Here is a 15,284-nt window from a genome sequence, read left to right as displayed (position 1 = left end):
TTGTCATTATCTAAAATAATGTAATAAATAAAATTATTTAATGTTTATACAAATAATACAATAATAATATCAAAGAACATTGCTCTAGTCTTATTATCGTCGTTGAAAAAAAAAGCATTTATAATATTAATTATATATTAAATATAATATTGAATGCCTACATGTGTATAATATTTATTCTATATTTACTACTATTATATATATTAATAAATATAATAAATAATATTGAATTTAATATTGAATATATACTTATGATAGTAATATTAATTATATCATATTAATTATATACTACTATTATATTAATAAGTAAAATAAATAATATTATTTAATATTTATATAAAGATTTAATTATAACCTTGGTTCTTTTATTTTCTTAAAGCTGTAATTTTGTTTCTTTTATTTTAATAGAGATATTTGGATACACATGTTTAACTGTTATATTTTTTTTCTAAAGTAAAAGTATATATTTTTATATTTATGGAGAGAAAGATACGCAAAAAGGCTACACAAGCTGTACAATAAAACTAAAAAATAATTTTAGAAATACCATTTAAAAAAAATAATTTTATAAAAAACCAAAACCAAAAAAGCACTACATTATCATAGTCAAAAATATATTTAAGAACGTAAATTTTTTTTTAAATTAGATTATATATATTTCATAAACATTATATTTAATAATACAATTAATTTTAATTTGTCATTATCTAAAATAATGTAATAAATAAAATTATTTAATGTTTATACAAATAATACAATAATAATATCAAAGAACATTGCTCTAGTCTTATTATCGTCGTTGAAAAAAAAAGCATTTATAATATTAATTATATATTAAATATAATATTGAATGCCTACATGTGTATAATATTTATTCTATATTTACTACTATTATATATATTAATAAATATAATAAATAATATTGAATTTAATATTGAATATATACTTATGATAGTAATATTAATTATATCATATTAATTATATACTACTATTATATTAATAAGTAAAATAAATAATATTATTTAATATTTATATAAAGATTTAATTATAACCTTGGTTCTTTTATTTTCTTAAAGCTGTAATTTTGTTTCTTTTATTTTAATAGAGATATTTGGATACACATGTTTAACTGTTATATTTTTTTTCTAAAGTAAAAGTATATATTTTTATATTTATGGAGAGAAAGATACGCAAAAAGACTACACAAGCTGTACAATAAAACTAAAAAATAATTTTAGAAATACCATTTAAAAAAATAATTTTATAAAAAACCAAAACCAAAAAAGCACTACATTATCATAGTCAAAAATATATTTAAGAATGTAAAAGTTTTTTTAAATTATATTATATATATTTCATAAACATTATATTTAATAATACAATTAATTTTAATTTGTCATTATCTATAATAATGTAATAAAAAAATTATTTAATGTTTATATAAATAATACAATAATAATATCAAATACACTCATACTACAAATTAAATTGTTCATTTTTAAAATAATATAATTTATATACCTATTATCCTTCTGATATAGCTTTTTGACAGTATGTTTGAAAAGTCAGGGACCGAAACAAAATTAACATTTGATCTTAATTTAATAGGCATATGTGAAAAATGAAAATCACCGTCATCACTGGTTTTTTTTTAATCAACCAACAAATAGTTATATATTAATATTATAGAAAAGAAAAAGGATAAAAGTGATACCCCAAAGCTGAAAGAGGTCAATGAAGCATAAGAGAACAAAAAAGGTCTTGTTCTATTGACATAACATGTTAGATTTCATCTTAAATCAATTGACATTAAGTGAAGTTGTCTAACAAATATATAAGCGGCACTCCAAGAAATGAGATAACCGATGTGAGACTTGGATTCCTCCTCCAAATGGCAGAACGCACATGATGAATCATCTCCCGGCAAAAAGAATGCTTCTCCCTTTTAAATTTCCTCTAGTTTGAATGTGGTGCCAGAGGAGCTTCCAACTGAAGATAGTATAACCAAGGTTTTAAATATTCGTCGCAGTTACATTGCGGTTTTGTCACATTTGTTGATGTCGTGGACAAATAAGCTGACACAATCTCAATCGCAGTTGCGAACAGTTAAAAAATCTTGATGTTTCAGTCCAAATTATGGTCCTGTACTGATATTTAAAACCCTGATAATAATATTTGATGGTGATGGTGTTTCCCACAAGCTAATAAATCTCCCTTCTACATCCTCATCCTCCTATGCACAAGAAAAAGATAGTCACTCTTAACAGAATACACTTTTAAAAAAAAAATTACAAAGTTTTTTATACAAATAAATAATATATTAATTTTTGGGGGGCAACAAAAGTATAATGCTAAAAATAAATCACTGTAATATGAATAAAATTTATAAAAATAATTCTTATAAACAATCAAAATTATACTAATTATATTTTTATATATTCTTAATTGAAAAAACAAAATAAAAAACTAATTTCATTTGGGCGAGAAAAAAAGAATGTAATAAAATAACATTGATAGATTATCATTCTTAATTTTATCTTAAACTATAAAATATAATATAATTGACTTAAAAGAAACTATCATTCTTAATAAGAATGGAAAGCGTGATAACATTGATAAACTAGGGCAAACCAGTTGGCATTTAAAATCATGGTATTGATGATTATTGAACATTGATCAAAGCAAAGACATACATTGCAGAAGTGTTTTTCTTTTTTCTTTTTTTAAAATTGCTCGTAAGATTTTGGATAACATTGCTAGCTAACCCAACGCGTCATTACTAATATTATCCTTTCTCAATCTCTCTCGTGAATCCCATGCAACCGTCATTAACAGACATACCTGCTAAGAATACCCTAATACCATCATCTTCCTCTTTTCTCTTTTCTTTTCTGATAATAACTAAATAATAGATAAAATGAAACTATCCTCACCCCACCCTCTCCACATTTAACGTTGCATGCCACAACCACATGGGTCTCCACGCCCGCCGTTACGACTCTGCTACCGGCACCGTCCCTCCGCTCTCCCCCACCATCTTCATCCCCCCTCCCCAGCTCCTCCACCACCATGATCCCTACCCTAATTCCCTCTTTGATCAGTCCTACAACGCTGGTAGCCACAACCGCCACGAATCGCTCCCCGGCCCCTCCTTCCTTCCCCTCTCGCCGCCTCCGACCACTGTTCATTCCCGCCGCGACTCCTACCCCGGCCCCTTCCCTTCCCCCACATTCACTGAATCTGATTCCCTCCTCCTTCCTTCAACCTCATCACCGTCCATCAACCACTATTATCATCGTGAGCTTTATTATCCTACCAGCAAACGCAGGTTATTGTGATATCAAGATTATCTAAATTTTCCTGTTTGGATAATTTTTTCTTCATGAATGTTTACGGGAGAAGAGAATAAATTAAGTTTCTTCCGTAAATCTAAACTAATTTATGTACTTCAATTTTTATACATAGGTTGATTTTAAACTTATGGAAGAAAATTGATTTATTTTGCTTTTTATTCTCTTCCTAAGCGTTTAAAGAAAATTTATCCAAAGAGATAAGTGTTGATGAACAGAACGGTGCAAAGGTTTTAAATTCATCACATTTCTTGAAATTGCAAATAGATGCAGCCACAATGACGGTTGCAGGCACTCCAAAAACCTTGATGTTGTAGCCAAAATTGCAACCCTAGACCATGCTTGAAAACCTTGGAAGGATGATACCATGCATTTATAGCAAGATACGATATAAAACTGTCTTAAGAAAACTCTTAACTAACTTCTATTCTGTCACAGGTTGTGTCTCTATGACAAGGACAGCAACCTCGCCTGGCCATTTGGCGAGCTTGAAGGTCTCGACCATGATGACATAAGGGAAACTGCCTATGAAATCTTCTTCACGGCGTGCCGGTCCTCACCGGGGTTCGGCGGCCAAAGCCCGATCACGTTTTATTCTAAGCATGATGCATGCAATGGCGATGGGAGGAGCCTGCCGGTGTCCCAGACAAGTAGGGTGAAGCAAGCGCTTGGGCTGAGGATGCTGAGAAGCTCCTTGTCTCGGAGGATAATGGTGTCGGCACCGGCATCGCCGGTGACTGAGCGGAGTCCTCGGTCTCAGGCCGTGCCACGGAGGACCGTGACAATGGCGGAGGTTATGAGGCTGCAGATGGGGGTGTCGGAGCAGAGCGATAGCCGGCTGAGGAAAACACTCATGAGGACGCTTGTTGGCCAAGTAAGACAACATGTGCAAACATTTTTCTATAAGGAAATAAGTTTTTTTATTTGAACTTTTTAAATTAATTGAAACGCATTCACGTTGTTTTTTACTGCGAATTAATTATATTGCCTTATATGATAAGATTTTTGACTTTTGTAATACTCACTTTAAAAGTCGTATTTAGAAATTAGTTGAAGGCGTAAAAATCTTTTTAGTGATGGTGTATCAGAATTAAATTTGATCTTTTTGTGCTTGAAAATGTTTGTGCTACATTGTTTACTCTTTTCTTTTTGTTTGTTTCTTTTGGGTGGAGTTCTCAATGTTGTTGTTATAGGCCTTTTATCTGTTGTGGTTTTAGTTTTGCAGAATGGTATTTGGCGTAATCGTCGATGCCTAGTGTGATGACAAATACTTGGGGTGAGACGGCAATGGAATCCCTATTTTCAGTTAGTTGAACAAGTTATTGGTTAAATCTTTGATACGAGTGTTGTGTCAATGAAAAGGACTCCCTTTCCAATCTGCTCCATATAATGTATCAAATAAGTATTGTTTCAAGCCAAAATTCGTTTTTTTTTTTAATTGATTGAGTCTCATTAATAATGTATTCTAGTTCCGTCTCTAGTTAAAACTCTGAGCTAGGTATTTGCTCACTTTACATTGAATGGTTAGATATATTTGAGCTGTTAGGAACTTATTAATTTGATCATATGCACAAGGAATGGGAAAAGTTCTGGATCTTGAAATAGAGAATGCTCTATGCCTCTAGTTTTTGTCGCGCATGATTTTGCAAATGCTTAAAATTGGCATCTTGGTTCTCAAATAAAGTCTCTCGCATAAATGGAAAATGGAGTCATTAGTGTGGTATAGCTAAAATATATTAAGAAAACAATGAATCTATTTTGTTCACAAAATTTGCCAATTCTTGCTACACTAGTGAAAAGTTCTTCCTGTTTCTATTCCCTCTAATTATTTCAAAACACTTGAATTGCAGCTTGGCCGACAAGCAGAAACTATCATTCTCCCTTTGGAACTCCTTCGCCACCTAAAGCCTTCAGAGTTCAATGATTCCCATGAGTACCATTTGTGGCAAAAGAGGCAGCTCAAGTTCCTTGAAGTAGGTCTCCTCTTGCACCCTTCAATTCCCATACAAAAGACCAACACCTTTGCCATGAACCTTAAGGAAATTATACGTAGCGCCGAATTCAAACCTTTAGACACTGGCAAAAACTCAGACACCATGAGAACCTTCAGCAACTCTGTGGCTTCCTTATCAATGAGAAGCCCTGATGATACTCCCACCAATGTTTGCCACTGGGCTAATGGATACCCAGTGAACATTCACCTCTACATTTCCCTCCTTCAGTCCATTTTTGATCTAAGGGATGAGACATCAGTGCTTGATGAAGTGGATGAGCAACTTGGTCTGATAAAGAAAACATGGTCAACACTGGGGATCAATAGGCCAATCCACAATGTGTGTTTCACATGGGTGATGTTTCAACAATATGTAGAAACTGGGCAGATAGAACCTGACCTTCTTTGTGCCTCACATACATTATTGAATGAGGTGGCAAATGATGCTAAGAAAGAAAGGGAGTCCTTGTATATTGAGATATTGAAATCTGTCCTCAGTTCACTGCAAGAGTGGGCAGATAAAAGGTTTCTTAACTACCATGAGTATTTTCAGGGAGGTGATATTGGACAAATTGAAAACCTTCTCCCTGTGGTGTTATTAGCATCCAAGATTTTGGGAGATGTTACAAATTCTGAAGAAAGGCAAGAAAAAGGAGAAAAAACTAGAGCGAATTCCTCTGAGGGCCGGATTGATGACTATATCTGTTCTTCCTTGAAAAATGCTTTTGAAAAGGTAGGTATTTGTTAAGAAACAATCCAAAAGGTTGATACGTTAGAAGCATGTATATAACTTGTAGAGTTTTCTGCTTGTAGTATTTTCTGCTTTTTAATCCCTAATGGTGTCAAACTTATAGTATTTTCTGCTTTTTAATTTAAAAGTAAAAAGAAAATATCATAATGTCTTTGTTGCCTAATGACTGTAGATGATGGAAGCAGCAAATGCCAAATCTGCTGAGTCTGAAACAAAGAAAGAAATAGGTGAAGTTATGCTTCAATTAGCTCAGGAAACTGAATATTTGGCATTGAAAGAGAGACAAAATTATAGTCCAATTTTGAAGAAATGGAACACAATAGCTGGTGCAGTAGCAGCATTGACACTGAACAATTGCTATGGACATTTGCTAAAGCAGTATTTAAGTGAAATGACCACATCTATAACAGTTGAGGTAGTTTTAGTACTGCAGAGGGCTAAAATTCTAGAAGATGTTTTGGTTCAAATGGTAGTTGAAGACTCAGCTGATTGTGAGGATGGTGGCAAAACAGTAGTGAGAGAGATGGTTCCATTTGAAGTTGAGTCAACCATAATGATCCGTATTAGAAAATGGATAGATGAATCACTGCACAAAGGAAAAGAGTGTTTGCAGAGAGCAAAAGAATCTGAAGTAAGTTTTAGACTCTTTCCTACAAATATAACTGAGGGAGATCACAATCTATTGTGCATTAAGAAAATTAAATAACATTTTTTTAAGGTAATTTATGCATTGTTTTCTTTTTATCTCAGGCATGGAATCCAAAATCTAAATCAGAGCCATATGCAAAATCAGCTGTAGAGCTTATGAATTTGGCCAAGAAGATTGTGCAAGAATTCTTTCAAATTCCAATACCAATAACTGAAGTTTTAGTTCAAGAACTTGCTGATGGATTACAAAAAATCTTCCGGGAGTACACAATGTTTGTTGCTGCATGCGGTATGTACTCTTTAAGCTAACCTCCTTTACTCTACAAAACTTCATCAATTTGTTTTTTTTTTCTTTTTGATTCGAAATAAAAGATAAGAAAAGCTCAAGAAAGGTTAGACTTACAGTACTTGCTAGTCAAGTCACAATGACTAGGAAACAGCAAAGATTGTAGCATTCTGATTTATTATATTTTGATCTAAATTTTCTCAGGTTTGAAAGAGAACTACATTCCGTCTCTTCCCCCACTGACCAGGTGCAACAGGAATTCAAAGTTCCACAAGCTGTGGAAGATAGCTAGCCCCTGCAGTGTTAGTTGTGAAGATCCACACATATATGGAATATATGAAGCTAATCATCCTCACTCATGCACAAGCCGTGGAACACAGCGCCTCTACATTCGTCTCAACACCTTACACTACCTCCTTTCTCATATCCCCTCACTTGACAAATCACTCTCCCTGACCCCAGGAGTTGTTCCTTCTAACCGTCACTGTTTCACAAGCAGCGACAAGACTCATAGTAACAGAACTTCATACTTTGAAACCACCAACACCACCATCCTAGCAGCCTGCCAGCATGTCTCAGAAGTTGCTTCCTACCGTCTCACGTTCTTTGACACAAACCCTTTTTTCTATGACAGCCTCTATGTTGGCGATGTAGCCAATGCTAGGATTAGCCAATTATTGACAATTCTCAAGCATAACATCAAATTAATGACAGCAATTCTGACAGAAAGAGCTCAAGCACCGGCTGCGAAGGAAGTTATGAAGGCCTCCTTCGATGCATTCCTCACAGTTTTGCTTGCTGGTGGAACCACCAGGGTGTTCAATGAATCAGATCATGAAAGTATTAGAGAGGATTTTGACAGTTTGAAGCAGCTATTCTGCAGTTTTGGAGAAGAATTGATAGCAGAAACTGAGGTGGAGAAAGCGGCTGAGATAGTGGAGGGAGTGATGGCACTAATGGGAATGAGTACTGAACAATTGATGGAAAACTTAAGTACCTTATCAAATGAGACAAGTGGAATAGGAGTCATTGGTAATGCTCAGAAGTTGCCAATGCCACCAACTACAGGAAAGTGGAATAGAGCAGACCCCAACACAATATTGAGGGTATTGTGCTATAGAAATGATCGAACTGCAAGTAACTTCTTAAAAAGGACATTCCAAATAGCAAAGAGGAGATGACAACAAAGAGGCACATCAATAAACTTTGAAAAACATCGTGGCTACATAATTATTTCCTATTAACTAGGATGAGAAAGTGTTTCGCAGAGGGGAGGGTGAAGGTTGTAGCAAAAGAAGAAAAGTTGAGAAATATATTGGTTCAAGAAAGAACTATCTTGCTTTCATCTCTGGGCATGTTCAACATTCAAATGATTCAAGAAACTATTGCATGTTAAAAGGGACTATATTACCTTTTTGTGAAGAAAAGGGAGAACGAAAGAAACACAACTTTGTCGTGTAATTTGGTATCGATGCATTTAGTTCAGGAGTAGCTTGTAGCTATGATGCTGCCACCAGTTATATTAGTATACAGAGTGCGGAAAACAAAATTGCCTGTAACTAAAAACGAAATTTTGCTTTTGTAAATTCAGTGTGAACGTAAAGGGCTTAACAAGAGAAGGACTTTTCTTCGTTGAAGGGACAAAAAGATAGAGAGAAAGAGAATGGTTTTTCGAAAAGTTATTCTCACAATAGGTAATGGACATAAGTATATATGAAACAACTAGTATGTTCTTTGCTCTTTTATTCTGAAACACATTTGATATTCAATCAATAAAATTTTATGCCAAAACAATTTTCAAACACTTGGCAAATGATAAGCATAAGGCAGTAAAACATTATATATTATGAGAGTTGCCAACTCGCCGTGATTGATTAATGTTTGTTAAAATCAAATTTAATAGTTATTCATATGTAAATTACACAAATTCTAATAGAAATATATTAATAGCAAAGCTGAAGTTGAATATGTTGGCATCATTTCTTGTTCTATAATTGAAAGATGTGTGGCAATAATCTATATTATTGACAAGAGAAAACAAGTTTCACCAAGAACACCTACTCTTAGACTGTTTAATAAATTTTTATTAGATCATTTTATCTCAAAACTCCTAGTTGGATTAAAAGTTTCTATAATATAGATCAATCTTGAAATTTATAAATTAATTAAATTATTTGATACATCCTGTATCTTAAAATTAACATGATATATATTTTAAAACTATACAAAAATAAGAACCATTTAATATTATTTGTTGTGCTTCAATCTTTATAAGAATCAACACAAATAATCTAGATAGTATAGTTATAATTGAATGGTTTGAATCACTGAAAATGACTTTATATGAAACTAATATGGACAAAGACAGTATAGGTGTAAGTCTAACTCACGTAGCTTATGTTTGCTTTGGCATCACATCATACCGATTCAAATCTTTTATATGCTTATTATTGTAGCTTATGTGCTATTTTAGTATATTTGACATGATTTTTGGGTTGGACAAGGTCAATTGACGCCCTTCCAAACATGCATAGTGTAACTCGATTCCTCCTTTATTAATATCACAAAAGAGAATAAAGAAAAATCTTATTTTCATTGATGGACGCAAGTGCTAATTTTTTAGTTTTAAAGATTATATCAAACATCATATGATTCATCCTACTTTTGAGCTAACCATAAGTATACCGTAATTTAATTCATCTTTTAAAGATACAAACGATGACATAACTTAAGGCAAGACATCACAAAATAACGGAGGTTAGACCAAACTCATAGATGATGTTATGTAACATCATATCTACCTCTGTTATGTAACATCCCAAAAGAAATATCACCCTTATAGTTTCTATTAATTTCAAAATTTATATTTAATTACATAAAGCAAGACAATTCCCCTGCTTCTGCCAAAATAACAGAGGTAAGACCAAATTCTTGGATGAATCCTGAAATGTCCATGGGAATGATATGTTATGGGAATGATATGTTATATATATAAGAATAGTGGAGGAAGACTTTGTAATAAAATTAAAAGTGAGGGTCACTTCATAAAAATAATGAATACTATGTATATAAAACTTCGCAGTATTGTACTTCCTATTTCTACTAGTGCAATCACTCCTCCCGTGCCTGAGGTAGTTCTGCTACTATAATAAACCTAAAAGTCAAAACTTTATCATATCGTACTCCATAGAAATGAGAAAGTAATGGGGAAATAACAATCTGAAATGTTTAAAATTTAGCAGGTACTCTTAATTCAGTATTTTTTTTTTCAGCTTATGTAAGGTACATTTTAGAGCACAACATAAGGATAATGTTTTGTGAACAAAATATCAGACAGAAAAGGCTATTTTCTTAGATTTTGGAATGTAATTTTAAAAATGTGTTTACAACAAAATGATAAAAATATAAAGAAAGAAATAATAATTATATGTAATATATTATTGCAAATTATACTCTGCTAACTTAATGCATAGCAACAAGCTCTGTATCAAATGTTTCAAAGTGAACAATACTAAACTGCGACTTAAAGAGTAAAATTCCCCTTGATACTATGGGGGATATATAAGCATTGGATGTCGACACCAACTTTCAAGTTTCAAATTCGAATTCCCCAAATATTTCATCGAGGGTCCATAGTAAAATGATCAAAAGAAATAACGTTTCAAAATCGAAATTAAATATGCTAATCACCTGTGATGTGAGTATAGATTTGTTCAACTGCAGTCAATTGAAAATAGAAATCAAAGCGCAACGAAGTTATATTAGATTTCACAGTTAATTGGGTGAATCGATTCAAAATCATACATTTCAATTATATTCTCAGGTAAAGGACCGTTGGAATGGGTGACACATGGCAAAACTGTCACTCACAAAATATGCTCTGTTCTTTCAAGAAGCTCCCATTAATTTATCAGCAATGACCTGGAGGAAAACAACAGCAACTTTAAAACCAAAGACAACTCATATGATGCAAACAAAAAGGCTTTAGGTTTTAACTCTTCCTTCTCTGCAAAAAAACAAATCCTCAGAAGTAGATGAGAGAGATAGACAGTACACTGGAAAGGAAAATTGTAGTTATGTAAGACTCAGAAAAAAATCAACACATGTTATTGTTACAATACCAAAATAAATGAAAGAGCATGTGGCTTTTAATCAAATGAAATCTCCATAGCATAGTCTTTGAAACAAAATAAACATGGATCGATCACCATCAAAATGCACAATAACTTAAATTCTAGTTGGAAAGCATCTTACCTAGGATTATTCTTACTACAATAGGCCTTTAGCAATCATTCCATGGAGAAGTTTCTCGGCCTTATCATTCTCATCCTTCTCAAAAAGAGAACGAATAATGATGTCAAAAGTTACAGCATTAGGGATGCAACCATTGTCTTCCATTTTTGACTTCATGGCCAAAGCTTTATCAAACATGCCCTCTTTACAAAGCCCACTGATCATGACATTATATGTCCGGACATCTATACAACAGCCTTTAACCAAGAGATGTTGAAAAAGCTTTTGTGCATTCTTAAGTCTTCCACCTTTACATAATCCATCAATAAGTGCCGTATATGTGTACTTATTTGGCTGAATTCCCCATTTCTTCATTTTCATGAATAGTGCAGTTGCCTTGTCAAGATTTTGGCTTTTGCATAAACCATCTAATACGGAATTGTAGGTGACTACATCAGCTGGTTGACCTTTGTGGTGCATCTCCTTCATAAGATCCAAAGCAAAAGTAATTTTCCCTGATTTACACAAACCATCAATAAGAGAATTATACGTCAATGTATCAGGAACCATATTTTTATGCAGCATTTCTCTTAGGAGATTCATGGCCTCATCCACCCTTTTACTCTTACATAATCCATTAATCATGATATTGGAGCTACAAACATTAGGATTTACTCCTGTTTGGACCATAATCTGGAATATCTCTTTTGCATTCTGCACTTCACCAACTAAACAATACCCATCCATTAAAGTATTATAAGAAACAACATCAAGTTTTACCCCTTCTTTCATCATTACAGCTAATAATTTTTTTGCTTCTTTCACCTTTCCTTCTTTACATAATGCATCAATCAATATATTATAGGTATAAACATTCGGGTTGATGTTTTTCAATATCATTTCATTTAATAAACTGAATGCTCCCATCAACTGACCCGCAAGGCAAAAGCCCCATATTAGAGTACTGTAAGTAATAACATTAGGAAAAATTCCTCTAGCATTCATTTCAGAAAAAAAATCATAAGCCTGGTTTACAATTTTATCTTTGCATAAGCCATCAATGATGGTGCTGTACATTACCACATCAGGCCTAGTTGATCTGTCTTCAATCATTCTCAGCAACTTGACGGCGCATCTCGTTTCTCCTATTTTACATAGTCCGTTGAGCAGTGTCCCGTAACTAACCTGGTTCATCTGAAATCCTTGTGCTACGACCTTGTCATGAAAGTGCAGTGATCTCTTGACCTCACCCTTGAGACATAGACCTTTCATGAGTGTATTCAAGGTTATGGTATCCGGCTGATAACCTAATTTTAGAATTTTGCCCAATACAGAAAAAGAAAAGGCCATTTGGCCCAAGTGGCAGAAACAATTGATGAGGATGTTCAAAGTAACAAGATTTGGCTCAATTCCTTTGACTTCCATTTGTCTAGAAAGGGAAATGGCAGTAGGATAATGCTTCATCTTTACAAGGTATCCTAAAATCTTGCCAAATTCAATGATGGGTGGGGTATGACGCACAAGGAGAAGGCGGTTGAACTGGGAAACAGTATCATCAACAACATTTTCAATGGATGGAGGCTGAGAGTGAAAGCAAAGAGGGAAAGTGGGGTTTGGAAGAAAAGGAGGAAAGTTTGGGATGGAAAGAGAGGGAGAAGAGCTTAACCTTCTTGACAATGAGAATGAGAATGACATTGTTGTGTTGAATGGATTGTGTTTGTTTGGTTGGTTTTTGTGAAACAGAGATCAAAGCTCAATTTGCTCCAATTTGAGGCATGAACTGATAGAGGGCAATGCGCTAACAATAAAATTGAAATATTCAGCTTTGATTATGTTTATACCCTAAATTTGACGTGATAGATACAGCCAATCAAGTTTTGCCAGCACATTAATTGGGTCTGGCACGGTGGCACCCCCATTGAAATGGGTTTTCCAAGATCTTCTTGTCTCTTCTTTCTTTTCAATTTCTATAATTTCCTCTTTCTTTTGTGCAATTTGTGTTTGATTTTTTTTTTTTTTGATATTACATTTGACGATGTTAACTGATGCATTACACTTTATTCACAGTTATGTTGTTATGTGATTGTCCATTAATGGATCAATCCGATGAAAATAGTTGGTATGATGAATTTCTTAACTAGTTAAGATTAAAAAAAATAGTTATGCTATAACTATACTTTTTAGGAACTACTCAAAATAATAAAAATTTAAATTTTAAAATTTTCAAACATTTAAACAAATACACAAAAAAAATCAAAATTGAAATGTTTTTTGAAGATTTGAAGAAGAAAAAAAAAAGATTGAAGCAAATGGATCGATGTCTAGAGACTATAAGCATGGTTCTAAAACTCTACACTCTAGTCATGACCTACAACGGAGATCAAATTATGATAAATTCTCTTTTTCATCCCTTTTCTTTTCGTATGGTTTTCACTTCTCATAACATTTTCCTTGTTTCTATTTGCCTAGATCATAGCCTTTGTTTCAATGATTAATAAAATTTAGGTTAATTGAGTAGGATGCATGAATTATTGTAAAATTTCTAACATTATTTTTTATTTTCATAGATTAAAAAAAACTTTTATTCCCAATTTTTTTTTAAAAAAAACTTAAATAAGTTTTCTTACCTAAAAGTACACCATTTTCAAATTACTACCTAGTATTCATTTTTTCAACCAAATATTTGAAAAAAAATATTTCAATTTACTATATATTGTTAGTCTAATTTCATTAAGTGATGATGTGACATATAGAATGTCACATCATGACACCTCATTGTCAGGTCATCATTTTCTATGAAGTGATAGTGACATGTCACTTATTAGACATATGTAATCATATGTAGTAATAGAAAGAGACTAATGACATGTAGTAAATTGAAACAAATTTTTTCATATAGTTGGTTGAAAAAAATGAATGTTAAGTATTAATATGAAAAAATATTTTTTAAGAATGAAAAACATATTTAAATTATATATAGTTAGTGTTTTGCAGATTATGATCAATGTACGCATGCAACATATGTCTTCCATCACTCTTCATTTATTATTATTTGAACCCAAAATATACATCTTGTTGAATTCCTTATTAGCTTTGTTCAAATATTAAATGTATGCATCTTAAATCTTTAATTTCATCTTTATTATCTTTTTATTAATATAAATCAATTGATTAAACATGATAAATTGATAGGTGAGTTATTGTAAATTTCAAAAAGTATTTTTTATTCCTACCAATAAAAAAATATCTTATTAATTTAATGTATTTCTTATTTTGAAAGATGAATCATCTTTAAATAAATAAATAAGATAAAGTTGCTTAAATCAAGTTATTTTAATTAATTTTTAGTTTTTTGACAATTTTACAAATTTATTTGATCAAATAAAAGTGTTTGAGAAATGATTTTTTCTTATTGACTTATAAGATTTGTTTTTAATCATAATTTAAATTTGGGATTATCATTTTTATTTTTAATTTCAATAAAATAATAAAATTTATCATTTATCATTTTATCTGAAATTAAATTATTTATTTTGATAAAACTTCTCCTTATCATTTGTTAATTAAAAAATTATTTTTTCATGTTGAATTAAATATGTTTTTCATATTTGAAAAATAAGTAATTTTTATATTACTACCTAAAAATTCATTTTTTATAAAATAATTACGTGAAAAAAAATTATTTCAATTTATTACATGTAAGTAGTCTTCTAAGACGTGACATATATCATCATCATTCCTCACTAACACATCATTGTAAATGTGTGGTAATGAGATGTCAATGATAAGACGTGTTAACATAACACTCAGCTTGTCACATTATCACTTAACAGAAAGAGAGACTAACGACAAATTGTAAATTGAAACATAAATTATTTTCAAGTAATTACCTGACAAAAAAAATAAATATTAGATAATAATTTGAAAACAGTTCATATTTTGAAAAACTTAATTAAATGTTTTAAAAATAACTATATGACACATTTTATGTCCAGTGTAGCGTGACTTTTATTCTCATGATAG

General features: G+C 31.9%; 2 protein-coding genes across 3 annotated transcripts; one reads left to right on the top strand and one right to left on the bottom strand.

The window, feature by feature from the left end:
- The first annotated feature begins 2,972 nt into the window (after positions 1 to 2,972).
- On the top strand, positions 2,973 to 8,558 carry LOC114389974 (protein unc-13 homolog). Its single transcript, XM_028350666.1, has 6 exons — positions 2,973 to 3,328; positions 3,789 to 4,224; positions 5,201 to 6,076; positions 6,267 to 6,725; positions 6,845 to 7,031; positions 7,233 to 8,558. The coding sequence occupies exons 1-6, from the start codon at positions 2,973 to 2,975 to the stop codon at positions 8,207 to 8,209; spliced, it is 3,291 nt and encodes a 1,096-aa protein (XP_028206467.1). The 3' UTR covers positions 8,210 to 8,558.
- A 1,893-nt stretch (positions 8,559 to 10,451) lies between these two features.
- Positions 10,452 to 13,053, bottom strand: LOC114389675 (pentatricopeptide repeat-containing protein At1g12775, mitochondrial-like). Of its 2 annotated transcripts, XR_003661797.1 has the most exons (3): positions 11,283 to 13,053; positions 10,899 to 10,949; positions 10,452 to 10,745 (listed from the first exon to the last, which is right to left on the bottom strand). XR_003661797.1 is itself a non-coding variant. In XM_028350408.1 (2 exons), exon 1 carries the CDS (start codon positions 12,954 to 12,956, stop codon positions 11,298 to 11,300), a length of 1,659 nt encoding a protein of 552 aa, XP_028206209.1. In that variant the 5' UTR covers positions 12,957 to 13,053; the 3' UTR covers positions 10,769 to 10,949; positions 11,283 to 11,297. The 2 variants fall into 2 exon arrangements, 1 of the variants encoding a protein (XP_028206209.1); XM_028350408.1 differs by lacking the exon at positions 10,452 to 10,745 and having other exon boundaries at positions 10,769 to 10,949.
- Between the last annotated feature and the right edge of the window lie 2,231 nt (positions 13,054 to 15,284).

Source organism: Glycine soja, chromosome 16, assembly GCF_004193775.1.
Source record: "Glycine soja cultivar W05 chromosome 16, ASM419377v2, whole genome shotgun sequence".
Classification (NCBI taxonomy): domain Eukaryota; kingdom Viridiplantae; phylum Streptophyta; class Magnoliopsida; order Fabales; family Fabaceae; genus Glycine; species Glycine soja.
Note: the sequence above shows the minus strand (reverse complement) of the source record. Positions and strands in the feature narration are given on the sequence as shown.